This window comes from Microtus oregoni, unplaced genomic scaffold, assembly GCF_018167655.1.
Source record: "Microtus oregoni isolate MIOR12 unplaced genomic scaffold, Mior012 000175F_ref0000477, whole genome shotgun sequence".
Classification (NCBI taxonomy): domain Eukaryota; kingdom Metazoa; phylum Chordata; class Mammalia; order Rodentia; family Cricetidae; genus Microtus; species Microtus oregoni.
The window spans coordinates 371947-396042 of record NW_024544831.1 but is presented as its reverse complement, the minus strand read 5'-3'; the positions used below and the strand labels follow the sequence as shown (position 1 = coordinate 396042).

Below are 24096 nucleotides of genomic sequence, written 5' to 3'. Positions count from 1 at the left end.
AAGTAGTGCAAGACTTTGGAAAGTTGCTTTAAAGCAAGGGGTGGCTGGAACAACACATGGGATGTATTCCTGGGGACTCTAGTCCAATTACTACAGCCACAATCTGGCATGGAATCTAGAAACCTCTCTGAGCTACTGTCCTATAGGGGAAAAAAAAAACAAATCAAAATGAACAAACGGTATAAACATCCTGACCAACAATATTTTTTCTTCAAGTTCACAATAGTATTCCTTTGAATTTCACAATGATTCTGGAGTGGCAGGAAAGACAACAAATCCTGTGACTTCGTTTAGCAACTCAGGATATGTAGGCGGGGACTCTACACCCCACAAACTTCCCTTTGCCTAGAGCACTTCCTACCCTCTTTCCTGCTCACGCTTTGTTCACTTGGGAAATTGTATTCATACTTTATAACCTATTTTATACTTTCTGATACTATATAATTTACGACATAATTCATAGCTTGTACCTTTCATAGTGTTCTTTTTACTAATACTTTTTTGTCTTGAAGGCTATTTTTATAATTTCTTGATTTAGCTTTATTTAAGCTTCTATTTTTAAGCCTTTTATTCTACTTTGTTGGCAAATGAAAAGAAAAAAGGAAGAAAAGGAACAACAAGTTCATTTATACTGGGAGATTTCAAATGTTACCATCAAGCTATGACATGAAAAGTATAAATAAAAGACATTTAAAATTACAGACTGTGTGATTAGCAGAATGAGGTTCAAGTGCTTTACTGATTTTCTAAAAGACAATTTATTTAAGTGCCTATGTGAGTTACCAGGAGGTCTAGGGCCTTGTGTGCTCTTGATGATCTTGGTTTATAATTCTTCAATTATTATGAACGTTAGGTGCTTGGCATAGAGTGGGCATTCACAAACATTTATTGGAAGAATAATGTATCAACAGGTCATGCTAAAACAAATGACAAACAAAAAGCAAAACAATCAACAACAAATCCTTAACCAAAAGAAAGCATCCAAAGTAGAATTCTTTGAATTACATACATCTTGAATTTTAGAAAAGAAAAATGACCTGAAGGAGTCAAGTGTGAGAGAGGCGAGTTCATAGAAAGGGTGTGATCCTGCAGATTGTTCTCAGTGCCGACTAAATGCACCTGGAGAATCACAGAGGCCTCCACAGAGGAAGAATTAACTTCCTCTATTAGAGATTAGAGCTTTTGCTTGGTTGACTCATACTGCAGTGCTAATCTCAAATCTCTCTCTAGCCTTAGTATAAAGTACAGCATCATAGGTGCTCAATAAATATTTGCTGGACAAATAAATCACTGTCAGCATAGGCTAACCTTCATTTTTGAATCACTGTTGCTATTCAACTAGTGTTGAATAAATTAAGAGATACAGTGTAGGGACTAATAAATCAATGGAGTGCAAGGATCAGAAACAGGATAGCAGAAAATAATAATAATTATTTATTAAATTTACCAATATTTAAGGTTGTTCATCATGTGCTATTTTCCAAACCTTATTATTCCACTGAAGATTTTCTCTGGCAAAACCGTATCATGGAGGTTAGAGAGTTGGCTCAGTGGTAAAGAGCCCTTATTGCTCTTGTGGAGGACTTGGTTTGGTTCCCAGCACCCACATGGTGGCTAACAACCATCTGTACTTCCAGTTGCAAATGATTCAGTGCCTTCTTTTGACCTTTGTGGGCACTGCATGCATGTAGTGAACAGACATAAATGCAGGCAAAAATACTCATACACAGAAAATAAAATAAAAATAGATAAAATAAAAAATAAAGCCTATATCATGATTTTATTTCCCAAGGTACTTTTTTGTTTTCAGTGACAAGACAGCATCTTTACTATAATATAACTATACATAATGCACACCGGTATTATATATTCTACTATAGCTTATATAGGAAACTATAATTTATTCATATATAGTAAATTCCTGTGATATTATAGACACATTGCTAGGACCTTCATTTGTATAGAATATAGTGACAAAGAATACATACTTTGGAAGCTCACATGCATGTAAAAGCACTCAGCATTAGTACATAGCACAGTTTTTTTTATTGATGAAACTTTTTTAAGATTCTAAATTCTCAAACATATATATAAAGATTTCTTACTAGCCTATTAATTTTATGTTTATTTGCCAAGTCAATAACATATTAACTTAAATAATTGATAGTCCTTTCTTTTACACCACTTCTACTTTTTTTTTTTTTTTTTTTTTTTTACCACTTCTACTTTTTGTTGAGACAGGGTTTCTCTGAGTATCCCTGGCTGTCCTAGATCTCAAACTGTAGATGGGACTAATCTCAAACTTGAAGATTGGCCTGCCTGTGCCTCCCAGTTGCTGGGAAAAGCTATGTGCCATCATTGCGGGCACATCACTTCTACTTTTAATTTTAAGTAACATGAACAAATTTGTTCTGATTCCAAACTTTCAAGTTCAGTGTGATTCAGAAAAATGTAAAAAGTTGGGACCAACTGAGTTGGTAGAACACTGGGGAGAATGACATTATATATATATATATATATTTTTTTTTTTCTTTTGAGACAGGATTTCTCTGTGTAGCCCTGGCTGTCCTGGAACTCACTATGTAGACCAGGCTGGATCAAACTCATAGAGATCCGCCTGCCTCTACCTCCTGGGTGCTGGGATTAAAGGTGTGCACCACCACCACACAGCAAGAATGCCATCTTTATAATTAATTTTTATAGTCCACAAATTTTTCCATCTACTTATGACTCTTCAGCTTTTTTCATGAACATTTAGCATAATAATTATTTGAAGTGCTGGAGGTTGAACTCAGGTCCTCGCATGCATACATTCTTTAATTGACCAGCCCCTCAATATAATGGTTTTAAGGTTTGTTCATGACATGGCCTCTTATAAATAGTTTGGCTTAATTGCTACATAATTTTTATTGATGGACATACCTCAGTACGTTTATCCACTTACCAGTTGACAGATTATTAGGTTCTTTGAGCTTTTTGGCTATTATGATTAATACTTCCATTAATAGTCAAGTCTTTCTGTGGGCATATCTTTTCAGTGCTCTTGGAGTGATAGCTAGGAGTGAAATGAATGAGTCATCTGATATATACATGTTTAATCTTTTGAGAAAATAATAAATTTGGGGCTGAAGAGATGGCTCAGTGGTTAAGAATGTTGGTGGCTCTTCCAGAGGACCCAAGTTCAGTTCCTAGCACCTACATCAGGTAGCTCACAACCACCTGTAACTCCAGCTCCAGGAGATGATGCCCTCTTCTGGCCTCCACCACAGGATCTGCAAACACATGACATATACTCATACAGACAGACAAAGACACACACATACACACACTTTTGAAAAAAACTCTTAAGAGAATGGAAACCAGATGGAAATGTACCTCACTGGTAAAGCATTTCCTACTGTGTGCAAAGCCGTGTTTTTTAATTTGTTTCTCTGATTTGTTTTAAACAACAACCTTTCATTTAAAATAAGAAAATGGCAAAGTAGCCTCCAAAGTTGTATACCTCCTGTAGTTTTTCAACATTTTGAAATATTTGTTATGGTCTTTTAAATTATAAGCATTCTGACTGAATGAAGTAGGATCTATTATTATCACTTTTCTTCAACAAGCTGCTTGGAGTCCTCAGAGTACTAAAGCAAGAGACAGAAACAAAAGAACTATAAATATAGAAGGGAAAGTCAAGTTGTCCCTGTTTTCAAGGGTATGATTCATACTTGAAACATTCTAGAGAATCCATCAGATCTGATAAACAATTTTAGCAACGTGACAGAATATGAAAATCAGCGTTTAAAAAATCAGATTTCCTATATACTGATGCAAAATTAACTTGTAGAGAAAAAATATAAAACATAATTTAGCTTAAAATAACCTCAAAAACAAAACAAAACCACACCTAATAATGAATCTAACTGATCAGTGGTACACAAATTTTCTAATGCTGAGACCCATTAATTCGTTTTCTCATATTGTGGTGACCCCAACCATGAGATTATCTTCAGTGCTACTTCATAACTGTAATTTTGCTGTTATAAATCATAATGAAAATATGTGATATGCAGGATATCTAATATGCGATCCCCACAGGGGTCACGACTCATAGGTTGAGAACCACTGGAATAGATGAAAGGACTTTATGATGGTAATTATAACACCCCAAAGAAAGATGACAAAAGATGTCTTCCCTGTTCATGGACGAGGTAATATTGTTCAGGTTACCATACTAATGAAATTCACCTACATATTCAATGCAATCCCCCATCAAAATACCAAAACTTCTATTTACAGAATTAGAAAATAATCCTCAAAATCATATGGAAACAGAAATGACCCCAAATAGAAAAAGTACTTCTAATGTTGTCATAACACCCAAATTCAAATTATACTACAGAGCCGTAGTTAATAACCAAAGCCATGGTATTGGCACAAAACAGGCATGTATAGCAAAGGGGTGGAACTAGAGAATCATATGTGTACTTCAAATTGTCAGAAGTTTGAAATCTTGGCGAGGTGATAAGAACATTACACTGGAAGCCAGAGTCATTTTTTTAACAAATGGTACTTAGAAAACTAAGTAACCCCATATAGAAGCATGAAACTGGCTCACTCTTATTCTATGTAAAACTTTAATCAAGATGGACCAAAGGTCTTAACATAAAACTGAAACTTCTAAACAACATGAAGAAAACAGGAGAAACACTTCAAGATGCTGGCACAGGGGACAATTTTCTGAATAGGAAGCCGACAGCCCAGTGAAACAGCAGTACAGATGATAGGAACGCATCAAAGCAAAGGAGAGGAGACAATGTGCATGTTCACATTCCCATCAACTATGTCCACAGGTCAAGTTCTGGAGTCAGTTTAGGTACCAACCAATGTGCTATTTATACAGTGTAGTAGGATTCAGCCTGGAAGAATAAAAATTCTGTCATTGCAGGAAAATTGACGAACAGGAGGTTATAATATGAACTTGTTTGGGTCTGGTATTTACTTTATGGGTAGATTTTTTTTTTTTTTTTGGATTTTTCAAGACAGGGTTTCTCCGTAGTTTTTGGTTCCTGTCCTGGAACTAGCTCTTGTAGACCAGGCTGGCCTTGAACTCACAGAGATCCGCCTGCCCCTGCCTCCCAAATGCTGGGATTAAAGGCGTGTGCCACCACCGCCCGGCTTATGGGTAGATTTTAATTAGTACTTTAAGTCCTTGCTATATATTTGCTCAGAATTTACATTTCTTCTTGGATTAAATTATTTGTCAATTTTATTTCTCACTTAATTTGTTGGCTATTATTCCCATACTTTATCATTCTTAATTTTAGTTATTTGATACTTTCCTTTTTGTTTCTTGATCAACAGTTATTTTTTATTTTTTGTGTTTTTAGTCAGGGCAGGGGGATCACAAGAGAGAGTATTGGGAATATGACCAAAATACAGTATGCATGAAAATAACAATGAGACCCCTTATGTAAATTAATATATCCTACTAAAATACCCAAACCGAATTGTGTAACATTTAACGTTATTCTTTTTGTATCCTTATTTCATTTATAGCTAATACAGACTTCCCGTTTCCTTCTTTCTTATTTTTTTTTTAATTGCGAAAAGAAGAAAAAAAAAACATAAACAAAAAACAAGTCTCCACCTCCTCCCAGCCTCCCACCTCCCTTCCCCTCCTCCCACCCCTCTCCCCCTCCTCCCACCCTTCTCCCCCTCCTCCCACCCTTCTCCCCCTCCCCACACTCCTCTCCCCCTCCCTCTCCAGTCCACAGAGCAGTCCGGGTTCCCCGCCCTGTGTTAAGTCCCAGGTCCTCCCCCCTCCGTCCATATCCAGGAAGGTGAACATCCAAACTGGCTAGGCTCCCACAAAGCCAGCACATTAAGTAGGATCAAAACCCCCTGCCATTGTCTTTGGTGTCTCATCAGCCCTCAGTGTTCGCCATGTTCAGAGAGTCCGGCCCTATCCCATGCCTTTTCGGTCACAGTCCAGCTGGCCTTGGTGAGCTCCCTGTAGATAAGCTCCACTGTCTCAGTGGGTGGATGCACGCCCCGTGGTCCCGAATTCTTTGCTCATGTTCTCCCTCCTTCTGCTCCTCCCTGGGACCTTGGGAGCTCAGTCCAGCGCTCCTGTGTGGGTCCCTGTCTCTATCTCCATCCATCACCAGATGAAGATTCTATGATGATATGCAAGATATTCGTCAGTACTGCTCTAGGATAGGGTCATTTCAGGTTCCCAATCCTCAGCTGCCCAAGCTTTCTGACTTTGGCTTTACAGTTCTAGGGAGATTCAGGACCTTACACATATCAGGTAACTGCATTAGTGTTGAATTCTACCCTTGCTCCACGGCTTCTGATGGATGGATGGGTGGATGGCAGTTACCTACCAAGTTCAGGTTGCTCTCCTTCCTTAGCTGCCCACACAGCCAGGACTAGCAATGTGCTGAGTTTCATTTTTTTTTTTTTTTTTTGGCTTTTCGAGACAGGGTTTCTCTGTAGCTATGGGCTCTGTCCTGGAACTAGCTCTTGTAGACCAGGCTGGCCTCGAACTCACAGAAATCTGCCTGCCTCTGCCTCCTGAGTGCTGGGATCAAAGGCGTGAGCCACCACTGCCTGCTTTAAATTTTACTTTTGTTTACGTGTGTGTCTATCTGTGTGAGTGTGTGCCACATGGGTGTAGCATAAGAACTCTAGCAGGGCCTGGTCTACAAGAGCTAGTTCCAGGACAGGCTCCACAACCACAGAGAAACCCTGTCTCGAAAAACTAAAAAAAAAAAAAAAAAAGAACTCGAACAGGGCAGGATCCTGGAAGAAGGAGCTGATGTACAGGCCACGGAGGAGTGCAGCTTATGGAATTGCTCATTGTGGTTTGCTCAGCCTGCTCTCTTAAAGCACCCAGGACAGGCAGCCCAAGGACGGTACCGCCCATAATAGGCTGGACCCTTCCCCCATCCATCATTAATTAAGAAAATGCCTTACAGCTGGATCTATGGAGGCACTGTTCTCAGTTGAAGTTCCCTCCTTTCAGATAACTCTAGCTTGAGGCAAGGTGACATAAAACTAGCCAGCACACCCCCATTAGGGCTTGCCCTATCTCCAGCAAAGCTCTCCTAACGGTTTTTTCCTAGAACTAGGGATGCTTTCCCAATATGATATGTACTGCTTCTGCTCTACAGGTGGCACCGAAGATAAGGCTACAGCGGTGTTGGCAGCTTACCCCTCCCACTGTGAAGACTCCTTCCAACATATGTGCTACTAGGAGACAATTAGAACCTCATTTATCATCAATTGGCGTCTCTTGGATTCGAGCAGAGGTTCTCAACCTGTGGGTCTCAAACCCTTCACAGGGGTTGCATATCAGATATCGTGCAAATCACATATTTATATTACAATTCATAACAGTGGCAAGATCACAGTTATGAAGTAGCAATGAAACTAGTTTTATGGCCGGACACCACCACATCATGAGGAACTGTATTCAAGGGTTGTGGCACTGGGAAGGTTGAGAAGCACCTGATTAGAGATTCCGCCCTGTTATGAGTGGGGTTGAGGTCAATAATCCTCTTGGGCACACTTACCTGGATACAGGGATGGGATTGATGACAAATGGCAGCCTTCCCTTTCCAGGGTAAAATAACAGCCCAAGAATAGGAGCTGGGAGAAGGGATCCCTGTCTTCTCGGCTATTCCTGCTTGAAATAGACCCGCTTTAATAGAGGTGAGGGTAAGGGAGTGATCTACAGACTATTGATGCCTTGAGCAGATTTCGACTTTCTTTCTTGTTGAAGCTACCTGTCTACTTCCGTTAGAAAAGCTATCGTCTATGTAGAATTCAGTACTAATTCCTTCACCTTCACTAGTATGCAGATTTACATATTTTAATTTCTTCAAGGAAAACAAGAATCACTTAACTTGACAACTAATTATTTCATATTACTAAGTTAATAGTATTTAAGTGGAGTAACTGAACTCTTCATTGTATCACAAAACAGTAACTCAACTTCCCTGCACATTATTTCCCTCTGTTTTTACATATTTGATTAACTATGTAATAGTCTCTTCTCCCACATCTAGCAAGATAAATGTATATAAATGTAATTTATAGTATATCAGTAACTAGACTCATTGTCTCTATTTCATGCTCAACTATTCCTGTTATATAGCATTTCAATAATAACTTTACATATTTCAGTTGAACTGACACTCACCAGCATCAACTTTAAAATTAACATGTTTTAAGAACATAATGAAAATGCTAGTTTAAACAGTAAGCAACACTGGGCCCAATTAAAGTCCCACTGTTTTAAGAGAGTTTCTTGTACTGCTTTATGCTTCAATTAACACAACTTCCATTGGGCAAAGCCACAACCTGAAAGGCAGCAGTAGCAGGAATACCCTTTCTAGAGTACTGTTTGTAGATCTCACCCGTAGGACCAAGGTCGTTGATGTCAGCTAGTTAGTCATCTGAACACATCAGTGAAGTCACAGGCCGAAGCTTTCACAATATGCCTCATGTCTGTAAGAGTTTGCTTGGCTTCTTCTATTGTCCTTCTTCTATCCTTCCTGGCAGAAGCTGCTCACCTCAAGAACACATGTCTAGTTATCCCCAAGTATTATCACAGCGTGACTATGGGAAGAAATGGCTTCTGGGGCTGCCTACGGTGTTAATCACTTTTCCGATCAAGTAAAATGCAACTAATCCTTTGTTTCCATAAGGCTTCTCTAGAAGAAGATGCCCCTACGCCAGCCACTAAAATCTTCTTTTAGTAGAATATATTTTTACAAATTTTTAAAAATGTTCTGAACTGGGCTGGAGAGATGGCTCAGTGGTTAAGAGCATTGCCTGCTCTTCCAAAGGTCATGAGTTCAATTCCCAGCAACCACATGGTGGCTCACACCTATCTGTAATGAGGTTTGGTGCCCTCTTCTGGCCTGCAGACACGCACACAGACAGAATATTGTATACATAATAAATAAATAAATAAATAAATAAATAAATAAATATTTAAAAAATGTTCTGAACTTGTAGTGTGTGTGTATGCACATGTGTGTGTGGTGCGTGTGTGGAAGTCAGAGGGAGTCAGCTTGTGGGTGTCAGTTCTTTCTTTCCACCATGTGAGTCTTCAGTTTAAACAGAGGTATCAAGTTTGCTGGCAGATGCCTTTAGCTGCTGAGCCATCTTGCTGGCCCTGCAGATTTCATGAAATAAATGTTTTTTTTTCTATTTGTGGTATGTCATTAGGACATACAGAAGAAATATTTAGTGATGTTTTGTTTTCTAGTTTTCACTAGGTAAGTTGAAAACTTTCCTATTTACTTATGTGTATGCATGTTTTGCATGTATGTCTGTGTACCACATACATGTTTACTCCCTGTAGAGGTCAGAAGAGGGCTTTGGATCCCCTGGAACTGGAGTTACAGATGGTTGTGCACCATCATGTGAACTTTGGGCAATGGTTTAGATTTGGATAAACTTTTGCTAGAAAGGATATGGTATTAATGCATGCCTCTCCATATTCAACAAGGCTAGATTCTACCTCAAAACTCTGACAGGTTTTCAGTATCCCTTCTCAGTGATGACTATTACATATACAAAAGTATACCTTTTCTAAAACAGGCTTTCCTAAAAGATTCTTCTTCTAGCACTACGAAGAACTTTATGAACATATATTTCAGTCACAATTTTTCAGTATTACTATATTTCCATGGGAGGTATCTTTCAATTATAATTATATGAAGTAATGAAGAAGTACAGATTCCTGGTATTCAAGGAGGCTATAGTTCAATGTTCAGACAGAGTTTACTTCATATTGGTATATCACATTTAAGCTTAATCTTCATTTAAAGTTAATTTTTCAAAAATTTCAGTCAGGTTCTATATTAATTGTTCTAAGAATATTCCTTATTGTTTTAATTGTGTGTGTATGTGTATGTGTGTGTACCTGCATGTGCATATGTGTGTGGGCAGAGAACAACTTGCAGGAGTTAATTCTCACCTCCTTACCTCCTACCATGTAGGTTCCAGGGAACAAGATCCACTCATAAGGCTTGATCACATGGACTTTTATGAGCCATCTCACTAGTCCAAAACTGCACTGAACTCTTTTATCCTCTTAAAGAAACAGGAATTGCTAGTCAGAAAAATGGGGCTTTAAACCCTCTAAATATTGTGTCTTGCTATATCATTACTGTTAGTTGCTGCTGTCTCAGCTGGTTTCCTCATTTATGAGTCAATATATGTCAGACCTGCTATTTGGAACGATTATAAGGATTAGAAACATCATCCGCAATAAAGGCACATGGTAGAAAACAGAATACTATCTGTTCTTGAGGATATAATAAACTTTGGGGTACTGATTAATACAAGGCAATTTGGCTTTCAGATACTGTCTTTTAATTTGAGCTTTTAAGGAATGCAGTCTTTCTAGTTTTCCCATTGAGTTTGTGACAGTATGGTATCATTTGTCATTGTTATTACTAGGGTTATCTGCAAGACTATCTGACTTGTTTACTGCGATAATTAATCTCAATTGTCAACTTGATGAGATCTAGAATCAAGATGGAAAGATTATCTTAATTAGGTAAATAGAGGTAGGAAGAACTACCCACTATGGGCGGCACTATTCCCTGAGCTGGGTCCTGTACTGTATAAAAAGGAGAAAGCTACAATGAGACAAAAAGTTCTTCGAGAAAAATCAACATAATAGACAAACCTTTATCCAAACTAACCAAAGGGAAGCAAGAGACTATCCAAATTAACAAAATCAGAAATGAAAAGGGGGATATAACAACAGACAGGGAGGAAATCTAGGGAATCATCAGGTCATAATTCCAAAACCTGTACTTCACAAAATTGGAAAACTTCAAGGAAATGAACAATTTTCTGGATAAATATCACTTACCAAAATTAAATCAAGACAAGATAAGCAAATTAAATAGACCAATAACTGCTAACGAAATAGAAACAGTCATCAAAAGTCTCCCAACCAAAAAAAAGGGGGGGGGCAGGTCCAAATCCAGGTGGTTTCAGTGCAGAATTCTACAAGATTTTTAAAGAAGAACTAATACCAAATTCATACCAATACTTCTCAAATTGTTCCCCACAATAGAAATAGAAGGAACATTGCCAAACTCTTCTTACAAGACTACAATTACCCTGATGCCCAAACCATACAAAGACATTACTAAGAAAGAATTACAGACCAATCTCACTCATGAACATTCATGCAAAACTACTCAGTAATATACTAGCAAACGACATCCAAGAACACATCAGAGAAATCATCCATCATAACCAAGTTGGCTTCATCCCAGAGATGCAAGAATGCTTCAACATACAAAAATCTGTCAATATAATTCACGATATAAACAAATTGAAAAAAAAAATGACATGATCATCTCATTAGACGCCGAAAAAGCCTTCAACAAAATATAACATCCCTTCATGACAAAGGTCTTAGAGACAGCAGGGATACAAGGAACATACTTAAACATAATTAAGGCAATATACAGCAAGCCAACAGTCAACATCAAATGAAATGGAGAGAAACTCCCAGTGATTCCCCTGAAAGCAGGAAAAAGACAAGGTTGTCCACTCTCTCCATATCTATTCAATATAGTTCTTGAGGTCCTAGCTAGAGCAATAAGACAACAAAAGGAGATCAAGGGAATACAAATCGGAAAAGAAGTCAAACTCTCACTATTTGCTAATGATATGATAGTTTACATAAGCGACCCCAAAAATTCTACCAAGGAACTTCTACAACTCATAAACAGTAATATAGCAGGATACAAGATTAAATCAAAAATATCAGTAGCCCTCTGTATACAGATGATAAAAGGACTGGGAAAGAAATCAGAGAAACAACACCCTTCACAATAGCCACAAATAGCATAAAATATCTTGGAATAATTCTAACCAAACAAGTGGAAGACTTGTATGACAAGAACTTTAAATCCTTGAAGAAAGAAATTGAAGAAGACACCAGAAAATGGAAAGATTTCCCATGCTCTTGAGTAGGCAGAATTAACATAGTAAAAATGGCAATCTTACCAAAAACAATCTACAGATTCAATGCAATGCCCAGCAAAATTCCAACAAAATTCTTTACAGACCTCAAAAGAACAATACAAACTTCATATGGAAAAGCAAGAAACCCAGGATAGCCAAAACAATTCTGCACAATAAAAGAACTTCTGATGGCATCACAATCCCTGACTTCAAACTCTACCACAGAGCTACAGTACTGAAAACAGCCTGGTATTGGTATAAAAACAGACAGGAAGATGAATGGAACCGAACCGAAGACCCGGATATCAGTCCACACACCTACATGCACCTGATTTTGACAAAGAAGCAAAAAAGTATCAAATGGAAAAAAGAAATCATGTTCAACAAATAGTGCTGGCATAATTGGATATCAACATGTAGAAGAATGAAAATAGATCCATATCTGTTGCTGTGCACAAAACTAAAGCCCAAATGGATCAAAGACCTCAACATAAAGCCAGCTACACTGAACCTCAGAGAAGAGAAAGTGGGAAATAACACGTTGGCACAGGAGATCACTTCCTAAATATAACCACAGCAGCACAGACACTGAGAGAAACAATAAATGGGACCTCCTGAAACTGAGAAGCTTCTGTAAAGCAAAGGACACAGTAAATGAGACAAAAAGGCAACCTACAGAATGGGAAAAGATCTTTACTAACCCTACATCGGACAGAGGGCTGATCTCCAAAATATACAAAGAACTCAAGAAATTAGTCATCAAAAGAACAAATAATCCAATTTAAAAAATGGGGTACAGACCTAAACAGAGAACTCTCAACAGAGGAATCTAAAATGGCTGAAAGACACTTAAGGAGATGCTCATCATCCTTAGCCATCAGATAAATGTAAATCAAAACAACTCTGAGATTCCATCTTACATTTATAAGAATGGCCAAGATCAAAAACACTGATAACAACTTATGCTGGAGAGGTTGTGGGGAAAGGGAACACTCCTGCATTGCTGGTGGGAATGCAAGCTGGTACAGCCCCTTTGGATGTCAGTGTGGTGATTTCTCAGAAAATTAGGAAACAACCTTCCTCAAGACCCAGTAATACCACTTTTGGGTATATACCCAAAGGCTACTCAATTGTACCACAAGGACATGTGCTCAGCTATGTTCATAGAAGCATTGTTTGTCATAGCCAGAAACTGAAAACAACCTAAATGCCCCTCGACCGTAGAATGGATAAGGAAAATGTGGTTCATTTACACAATGGAGTACTACACAGCAGACAATGACATCTTGAAATTTGCAGGTAAATAGATGAATCTAGAAAACATCATATTGAGTGAGGTAACCCAGACCCAGAAAGACAAATATCATAAGTACTCACTCATAAGTGGCTGTTATATATTAAGCAAAGAAAACCAGCTTACAACTCACAATCCCAGAGAACCTGGACAACAATAAGGACCCTAAGAGAGACATACATGAATCTCATCTACAGGGGAAGTAGAAAAAGCAAGATCTCCTGAGTAAATTGGGAGCATGGGGACCATGGGGGAGGGTTGAAGGGAAGGCAATTGAGAACGTATGTAGCTCAATAGAAACAATTTTTATAAAAAGCTGGCAAGAAACAAGATAAGCTAAGCCTGGGCATTCATAAGAGAAAAAGGGAGAAAGCTAGCTGAGCATCAGCCTTGTGTTGCTGTTTCTAGACAATGGGTACAATGTGACTATCTGCTTCAAGCTCTGGTGATTTTGAACTCCCTACCATGGATGGACTGTATGTTTGAACTGTAAATTAAAATGAACTCTTTCTACTTTAAGATGCTTTCTTTCATCCGAGTATTTCCACACAGCTAATTGGAAAAGAAATGACCTTTTCCTTGCTATTTGGTACTCCGTGATCTGCCGTGCCCTAGAAAATCAGCTAACTGATTTTCAGAAATGTGTTTAAAAATAAACAGTCCAGCAGGAGGCAGAGGGTTCTCTTCCCAAGTTCATAGGCCTCATTCAAATATCTGAACACAGTCTTTGTTTTAGGCGCTGTAGCTCCTGGGCACATAAACAACACAACCAATGAATGGGAAAAGAAGCTATTACTATACCTTAGAACAAAGATAAAATGGGCTGGGCTGGCTCCTAGGATAAAGGCATTTGACACCAAACTTCATAGTTCCATCCACAGGACACACAGATGAAAGGAGAGAACTCACTTCTACAAGCTGTCCTGACCTCTACATGTGAGTTGTGGCAGATGAATACCCCAGATACGTGTATACACATACATAATAAAACAAATAAATGTAACTAAAGGAAACAAAATGTTCACTTCCAGAGTTAATATGGGACAATTTTTAATGATTAGTTTATTTTTATTTTATATGTATTGCATTGGTGTTTTTGCCTTCATGTATGTCTGTGCAAGGGTATTGGATCCCCTGGAAATGGAGTTACAGACAGTTGTGAGCTGCCATGTGGGTTTTGGGAATTGAACCTGGGTCCTTCGGAAGAGCAGTCAATGCTCTTAACTGCTGAGTTATCGCTCTAGCCTTTTATATGGGACAATGTTACCTGTGGCCCAGGAACATGTTAGTGATGAGAAAGATTAAATCTGTACATATTATTCTTTTTAGAAAAAAATCTCATAGGTCACCAATATGATTTTCAAGGTAGTTAGACAACCAATACATTATATTGAGCATCTATTATATGAGTGACCTTGTTTGCATCATTTAAATGCTCAAATGGCTCTGAGAAGAATAATTATGCCCACTTACAGTGAAAAAAAAAAACAAATGTTCAGAAAGGCTAAAGTGAATTATCCAAGACAAAGGCTGAGAATGGTGGCCCATAATTGTAATCCCAATTATGGGATTAGCCTCAACCCAGGTTGAAGGCTAACCTGGACTACACAGTAAAACTCTGTATCCAAAACCAAAATAGGCCAGAAGGATTTCTCAGCCAATAAAGGTGCTTACTGTGCAACCCGGGCAGCCTTAGTTCAATACTGGAACATATGTAAAGGTGGAAGAAGAAAATGAACTCTACGAAGTTGTTCTCTGACTTCTACATGCACAATGGGGCAAGTGCATCTCCTAACATATCATGCATGTACATGCACAATGATAAATAAAAACATAATTCAAACTAAGATCTTCCTAGTTTCAAAGTTCAGTGTTCTATAAGCTATAGAAACTAGAATATTACCTACCTGCTACAAAAAATACTTTCAGTGCATCAGCAAATAATTAGAAAGCAGAATAGGAAATAAAATACCATCCCTAATTACAATAATATATCAAGTACTTAGGAATTAAACTGTAGATATCTCTAGAAAAATTAATCCTATGGAGACATGAAGAGACCTGGATAAATAGGAGAGGTAAACTATGATCTTTGGATACTAACATTTAACATTATATCAATGTCACTGAATTAATCAATCCAATGTCAAATTAAACTGCAATAATATTTTATACAAATTAAATTAATTACATAATATATTTAAAAAAATTAAGAACTATAAAACTGAAAGAACTAATGCAGAGTAACTTATCTTACCTAATATTAAAGAAAATTATAAAAATTATAAACCCTTAATAACTAACCCAATGTACTATTGATGAAAGATGAACTAGCCAATGGAACAAAACAGAATCAATGAATAGACTGGTGTGTGCCTGTCTATCTATGTGGGTCTGTACTCCGTGTGCACATGTGTCTAGAGAAAGGAGGTTGAGTTAGGTTAGCAAATAAATGCAGAAAGAAATTATCATTCAATATATAGAAATGAGAATCTAGCTTAGTATGTAAAGAAAAGAAAGTTAAGATCCCTTTTTCTGCAAACCTAAGATAAATATCCACTACACTGAAAACTTTACCTGAAAAGTGTTACATAAAAATATCTTTATGATGCAGGGATGGGAAGAATTTATTAAATAAGATATCAAACTCTATGTGAAGTTACTGGGTTTGACAAACCAAAATATGTGCTTCTCAGTAAGGAGAAAAACATATTAATATCTGCACTTTACTTAGTAATCTATCAAAAAGGATAAATAAAAACTAGAGATGAACAGGTGAATAGCTTATGGATAAAATATCTATACTAAGATATTAATAGTAGATTACAGGTAGTGGTCATATTGATGTACATTATTCTATTTTTTCTGTATATAGAAAATTATAATAATGAAAAGTTTAGAAAAATGAACTAATTCTATTTGATAAAGGATACTGTATATAAAATTTGAACAAATTGTGACTGGAAAAGATATTTGAAATAAAAACACATGCATAAGAATACAAATATATAAAAGATTTCTGCTATGTATCTCACAAGGCACCTGTGCAATCAGCAAAAAAAGAAAAGTAATCTAACAGAGTTTGCAAAATAAATAGATGTGAACATTCCAGAGAAGAAAGCTCAAGTGGGTGCTAGAGAGATGGCTCAGCAATTAAGAGCACGTGCTGTTCTTGCAGAGGACCTGGTTTCAGTCCCCAGCATCCATACCAGGTGGCTCACAACCACCTATAACTCTAATTCCAGGGGATCTGATACCCTCTGGCTTCCATGAGCATCTTCACACACATGGAACAATGCATACTTTCAGGCAAACACACATACACATAAAATAGAAATAAATGCTAGAATCTTATATTTAAGTTTTGGTTGTTTGTTTTTAGACAGGGTCTCTCCATGTAGTCCTAGCTGTCCTGAAGCTCACTATATAGACCAGGCTGGCCTTGAACTCAGGGATCCACCTGCCTCTGCCTTCGAAGTGCTGGGACTAAAGGTATGCACCACCACACCTGACATAGCAAAAAGTTTTTATAAGGGGCTGGAGTGATGACTCAGCAGTTAAGAGCACTGGTTGCTCTTCTAGTGGACTGAATTTCAATTCCTAGCACCAGTATGGCAGCTCGCAACCATCTGCCACTCCAGTTCTAGGGGATCCAATGCCTTCTTTGGCCTCCAAAGGCACCAGACATGCATGTGGTACACAACACAAGCATGTAGTCAAAACACCAATAGATATAGAATTAAGTAATTAAAAAGTTGACAGTTAAAAACACCAGGAACCTCAAATTGCTAATAGGCACAAAACCAGAAAAACAGGCATACTGTGTAGTTTAAGGTTAGAACAACTGCTTTGCATTTAATCTTTGGCATCAAAGGAAAAACAAAATCAAAGGTCATCTTCACCGGTGAAAACACATGACAAGATAGTGCATGAGATCTGCTGAATTTTGATTATATGACAATTATTACTGGAAATACGAAGAAATAGAAAAACTTAAGTGTTATTCTAAGTAGTGAACTAGTATAGCTACAATCTTCAGCAATTTGGCAATATCTAGTGAAAACTTTACAGGTACATTTTATAGTAGTGGTTCTCGACCTGTGGGTCAGGATCCTTTGGACAAATCTCTATCTCCAAAAATATTTACATCACAATTCATAATAGTAGCAAAATTACAGTTGTGAAGTAGCAACTAAAATAATTTTATGATTGGGATCACCACAACATGAGAAATGACACAAAAGGGTCACAGCATTAGGAAAGCTGAGAACCACTGCTTTATAGGATCCAGAAGTTCTATTCTGGATCCTCCAGATATACTGATAAAGGAACACTATAATAAACCTCTCATGAAAGTGTTTCCTGGGAGTTATACAGAGAACTCAATGATTTCATTACCCATTACCCACATGGCGGCTCACAATCATCTCTAACTCCATTCTCAAGACTCTGACAGCTTCTTCTGACCTCTGCGGGAACTGCATGCATGTGGTGGACAGACATACATGCAAGCAAATGCCTGTATGCACAAAATCAAAAAATACAATTTTTCAAAAGTATTTGAACTCATGGAATGCACTCCCAAAGAACTTTGAAGAATCATCCATCAGTTAATTAGTAAAATACTGTGAAAATAGTATTAATATTTACGCATACATGAATGTGGGCAGATTAAAAAAATAACACTGAATGGATATAGGCATGACGATCTATGCTTATAGTCCAATCCCCCAGGAGGCTGAGTAGAGAGGATGGCTTGAGCACAGGAGTTCAGACAAGCTTAGTAACACAAGAGTCTACTCGGACTGGCTGGTTTTATGTCAACTTGACACAAGCTAGAGTCATCAGAGAGGAAGGAGCCTCAGTTGAGGAAATGTTTCCGCGAGATCCAATTGTAAGGCATTTTCTCAATTAGTGACCAATGGGGGTGGGCCCAGTCCATGGTGGGTGGTGCCATCCCTGGCCTTGTAGTCCTGGGTTCTATAAGAAAGCAGGCTGAACAAGTCAAGGGAAGCAAGCCAGTAAGCAGTGCCCCTGCATGGCCTCTGCATCTGCTCCTGCCTCCAGGATCTCATCTGTTTGAGTTCTTGTCCTGACTTCCGTCAACATGGAAGTATAACCAGATAAACCCCTTCCTTCCCAAGGTAGGTGCTTTAGTCTTGGTTTTCATCACAACAACAGTAACCCTAACTAAGACACTATTAGAATAAACCAATGTAAAAATTAAGATTCAAAGAAAGAAAGAAAGAAATGCAAGAAACAGAATCCTAAAGTTGGAAAGAGAAATACCACATTTTCTCTAATATACTATATTACCTGGTAATTTTTTATATGTGTGTATTTAGGTGGAAGTGGGTCCTAGAAGGGAGAAAAGGGCTCTAAGTGGAAGAGGATAGTACAGTACATGTGAAATGAAAATGGCAAAGGGAATATAGAGGAGGGTTAACTAGGGAGGAAGGAAAGAGATGCAAGAGAGGAGGGGTGGGGGAGAAGATCAGCCACAGCAAAGGATGCATGAAAAAGAAGGAATCTTGGTAATACGTTAGCTAATCAAAAAATTAAACAACGAATGAGGACTCTTGGCAACAAAAACTAAAGTAAAATCAACAAATCGGGGCTGGAGAGATGGTTAGGTGATTTAGGAGCAATTGCTGTTTTTCCAGAGGACCTGGGGTTTGACTCCCAGCACCCATCACAGTATCTGTCACTCCTGTTCTGGGGGATGCAAAGCCTCTCCTAGCCTCTGGGGGCACTGCATGGACATGGTGTACAAGCATAGCTGCAGGCAAACACTCATCCACATAAAATAAAAAGAAATGAATCTACAAAAAATGAAATAAAATGAAGTCATGCATGTACTAATGGTGACATGAGATCATAAACTGAGACTATCCATATCCATATAATATCCATTCTTAAGGTTTCTGAAGGCTAAGTCAAGCATAAAACAAAAATCTCTTCACCTCGAAATGCTATAAAAAAAATCACATAAAGAAGATGTCTTACCGGAGTACACAACACATGAGCAGCAGGTGTGTGGGAACATTGGCTGGATTGAGCATACTGGGCGTGTCTGACTTCATACAGGCCAGGAAAGCCCGCATCCTCCTGTTCTTGTCCTCAACTGCTTTGCCTAACCAGAGCTTCTTGAGGTTTGGGCAAGTCCATTCCCGAAATGTGAGTGCAGACACCAGCTCAGGGGTTTGAGGTGATTTCCCTTTATAGGCGGACCATTCCTTAAGAATCACAGGAGGAACTGAAAAATGGAAAGTAAGGAAAAACAGGCTCTAGAGAATCTGGACATTACTGTAGCTGGCTACAGCTGGCAGGGTCTATTGCACTTCAATAGCTTTACATATTTGTCACTGTAATTGTTATTATTAGCACTATAAATACTAGGAGCCATATGTATTTGTTAGACAGTTGATATATATGTATATGTGTGTGTATATATATATATATATATATAACTTATACCTAATTATCACATTAATTCTCATGAAAATCCAGGAAGTGAACTATCATGACAACATTTTTTTTGTAGAGCATAGTATTTACTTTGCAAAAGAAAAATCAAAATCCCATGCCACATAGTTTTTGAAATCCTTTGAAACTCATTTTTAAGCAGATGTAGCAGAATAGACAAAGAAACCTATCTAAGGTAGAATGTTGTGAATACATGGTTTCACAAAAGATTGCTGGATATTTCCAAAGATTTTAAATTCTCAAAACCAAAACCAAATCTCTCAAATTTTAGAAACTTTGGGGGATTAGCAGACATTGGGGCCCAGCCTGGGCAACAGAGGTTGTCTCCAAAACCCAAATCCCCAAGACCTTCAAATCCAACATCAATTAGATTTACCAGGGTGAAAGAAAGCAGAGCATAAAATCATGGCTTCTAGTACATCTCAGATTCCTGCTCTATGATCGCAGTTATTTGAGATGTGCAGCATCCACTTCATAACCTAAATGAGGCATTTCCTTTTGTTTTCAACATTATTGAAAGTTTTTTTAATCATGAATGCATGTCACATTCTGTCCAAATGCTTTCTCTGTATCCACTGATAGAAACATATATCAACATATATTGATATATGATTTAGTCAATGAATGTATGTATGTATTTATATATGTATATATATATATATATTTGAATTCTACTAATTTTTTGTCTCTTTGTTTTTCTAAGACAGCATACTATGTAGGCTCAGGCTGGCCTTGAACTCTCTATACACATGATATAGGCTAATTCTAAGAATTTTTCATATTTATACCGTCTTAATCTGTTTGAGTTGCTATGGAAAAAAAAGCACCATAGGCAGAGGTAGTAGTGGCACACACCTTTAATCCCAGCACATGGAAGAAGAGACAGGTGGATCTCTGTGAGTTCAAGTCCATTCTGGTCTACAAAGTGAGTTCCAGGTCAGCCAGAGCTGCACAGTGAGACCCTGTCTCAAAAAGTCATAGACTAGCTTAGATGGCTTATAAAGAGCTGTATCTATTTCACAAAGTTCTAGAAGCATGAAAGTCTTAGACCCAAGTGTGGAAAGATGCATCTGGTGAGGGCCTACTTTCTAGTTTACAGATAGCTATCTTCCTATATTTCCACATGGCAGAAAGAAAGGCAGCTCTCCAGGGTTCCTTTAAAAAAGACGCAAGGCCTATTCATGTCTGTTGTCTTATAACTAACATACTGATGGGTTAGGATTTCAACACATGAATGTGATAGGCTGTGAAAACAGAAACATTCAGTCTACAGCACATACTCACTGTTCTAGGATGTGCTCATAATAATGTCATTATTATATATTAGAGAGTAAATCTATCATTTTAGTTGTGCTACTGTCTGTTTTGTTTGTCTCTCCTCTGCTTTATGGTTATTCCCTTCCTATGAATTACCTGGATTAATTGTACAAACCAATTTTGATTTATCTATAATAGTTGTTTAGAGTGTTATTTCTGTGTATCTTCTTTGTTTGTTTGTTTTGAGATGAGGTCTTACTATGTAGACCAAGCTGTCCTCGAACTCAGAGATTCACCTGTCTCTGCCTCGCAAATGCTGGAATTAAAGGTGTGCACCATCATTCCTGGCTATCTCTGTCCGTCTTCTTTTTGGACAGGTGCTAGAAGTTGAACCTACAACATCAGACATACTAGGCACATGGTCAACCATGGAGCAACATCCCCAGCTGCATTATTTATATAATTTAATATCGATCATATTCGTTAAAAATATGTACAAAGAGAAAACAGGGATGTAGCTCTGTGGTAGAGTGCATGCTTGGCATCCATGAGGCCCTGGGTTGACTCATTAGCACTAAGACTAAATAAAGAAATAAATAAATCATACTTGTAGATATTGGTATTTTACCAGTACAAATGAAGAAAAGTTGCTTTGTCCTCCACCACCTATAATTGTCTAAAATATATTCTCTTCAATTTTTTTACTCATTTTAGTGTGTGTTTGGGGGGGTATATTCATGCTATAGCCTGCACATGGAAGTGTTTTTCTTCTTCCACCACGTGGGTTCTGGGAATCAAACTCGGGTTGTCATTGGCAGCAGGACTTTAGCTGCTGAGCCACACCTGTGTCCCTAAATAGCTTCTGTACACACATTGAAACAGTGCTAGAATTGTTGTTCCAGTGCAACACAACTTAGAAACTCCAAGGATGTCTCTTATACATATCAATTATTTTGACTATTTTTCTTCTTTTCTGATGTTCCAAGATTCATTTTTTTTTACCATTCTGCTTGTGAGAAAAATTAATCTAGTTCTTCACTACTAAAGGATCTTATTTGATAAATAACTGTGTTGTTGTGGTAGTTTGAATGAGAATGAGGGCTCATATATTTGAATGCTTGGTTCCTAGTTAGCGGAACTTGGGGAGTAAGTAGCTTGGGAAGAATTAGGAGGTGTGGCCTCGTTGGAGAAGGTGTGGCGCTGGGGGTGGGCTTTGAGGTTTCAAAAGACTCTTGCCATTCTGGTGGGATCTCACTCTGCCTCTTGTCTGTGGATAAAGATGTAAACTCTTCTTTGCTCCTGCCACCATGCCTTTGCTCAACCATCACCATCATAAAACTCTAACTCCTATTAAACCATCTGTTTAGAAGTTACCTTGGTCATGGTGTTTTATCACAGCCATAGAAAAGTAATGAAGATAGCTGCTTATTCTCTTCTTCAGTACTAGAAATGTTCGAATATTTCCTTCTGAATTCTAAGGCTTCTCATCAAAGGTCACTTGTTATCTATAATTATTCTTTTCTTGGAAACTATCACATAAAGGAATTGACTTTATTATGGGATTTTTTGTACAAATGTCATTCTAATTTTCTCTGAGTCTGATTATACAAATATTAGATCTTTTGTTGTAGTCCTACAGGTCTTGATTTCTTCAGATCATTTTCTATTATCCTAACTGCATAACTTGTATTTTTCTATCTTCAGGTTACCTGATTCTCCTTACTGTTGTGCCTACTCCACCACTGAACTATTCTTGAGCAGTTTTGTTTTGTTGTTGTGTTTGTTCATGGAAAAGTGTTCTCACGTAGCTCAGGATAGCTCAAATTTACTATATAACCTAGAGGATGATCCTGAATTCCTGATTCTTCTGTCTCTACCACTACAGTCCTGGGATGAAAGGTGAAAACCATCACAACTGGCAAGGCTTATACTCTATTGCATTTTTTTTAGTTCTTAATTTACATTTGATCATCTATCTATCTATCTATCTATCTATCTATCTATCTATCTATCTATCTATCTATCTATCTATCTATTCTGGTTTTTTGAGACGGGGTTTCTCTGTAGCTTTGAAGCCTGTCCTGGAACTAGCTCTTGTAGACCAGGCTGGCCTCAAACTCACAGAGATCTGCCTGTCTCTGCCTCCTGAGTGCTGGGATTAAAGGCGTGCACCACCACTGCCCAGCTACGTTTGATCCTTTAAATATTCTTTTGTGTGTGTGTGTGTGTGTGTGTGTGCGCGCGCACGCACGTGTGAGTGGTATGTGCATGCCATGGGATGTGTGTGAAAGTTAGAGGACAACTTCCAGGAGTTGTTCTTTCTTTTCACCGAGGGTTCCAGGAATTTGCACAAGTACATTTATCCACTGAACCATCTTGCTGATGTGGGAGTGTCATATATCAATCTGTTGATTTCATTGGTTAAGCAATAAAGAAACTGCTTGGCCCTCATAGGTTAAAACATAGGTGGGAGGAGTAAACAGAACAGAATGCTGGGAGGAAGAGGAAATGAGCTCAGACTTGACAGCTCTGCTCTCTGGAGCAGAGACGCCATGCTCCCTGCTCCCAGGCGGACACATGTGATGAAGCTCTGACCGAGGATGGATGTAGGCTAGAATCTTCCCGGTAAGCCCAGTGCAATACAGTTTATTAGAGATGGGTTGATCGGGATATCAGAATTAGCCAGTAAGGGCTAAAGCTAATGGGCCAAGGAGTGTTTAAAAGAATACAGTGTCCGTGTAATTATTTTGGGGCATAAGCTAGCCAGGCGGCCGGGGTGCCAGGGATGCAGCCCCGCCGCTCTTATTACAACATCTTGCTATCTTTCTATGCTCAATTTGTTTTGAGTATGTCTACAATTATTTATTAAAAACATATTAAAAACATTTTTATGAGTTGCTTTGAAATTCTTCTCTAATTATCATCATTTTCTTTCTAAGCTGTCTGAGATCTAAATCTGAAACTTTCCTAATTCTTGGTATGATAAGGAATTTTCAGTTTAAGTCCAAATATGTGAGTTTTAAGTTAAAAGGTTCTGAATTTTATTCAAATCTTGTATTTTA

At 38.0% G+C, this 24096-nt stretch overlaps 1 protein-coding gene across 2 annotated transcripts in view; it reads right to left on the bottom strand.

Moving 5' to 3' along the window:
• The window catches only part of LOC121445327 (constitutive coactivator of PPAR-gamma-like protein 2), a 131778-nt gene that overhangs the window by 28445 nt on the left and 79237 nt on the right, over positions 1-24096 (bottom strand). For both annotated transcript variants that reach the window (XM_041647397.1, XM_041647400.1), the window contains exon 10: positions 19298-19547. In XM_041647397.1, the coding sequence (XP_041503331.1) occupies positions 19298-19547 (250 nt within the window). The remainder of the gene's footprint in view (positions 1-19297; positions 19548-24096) is intronic.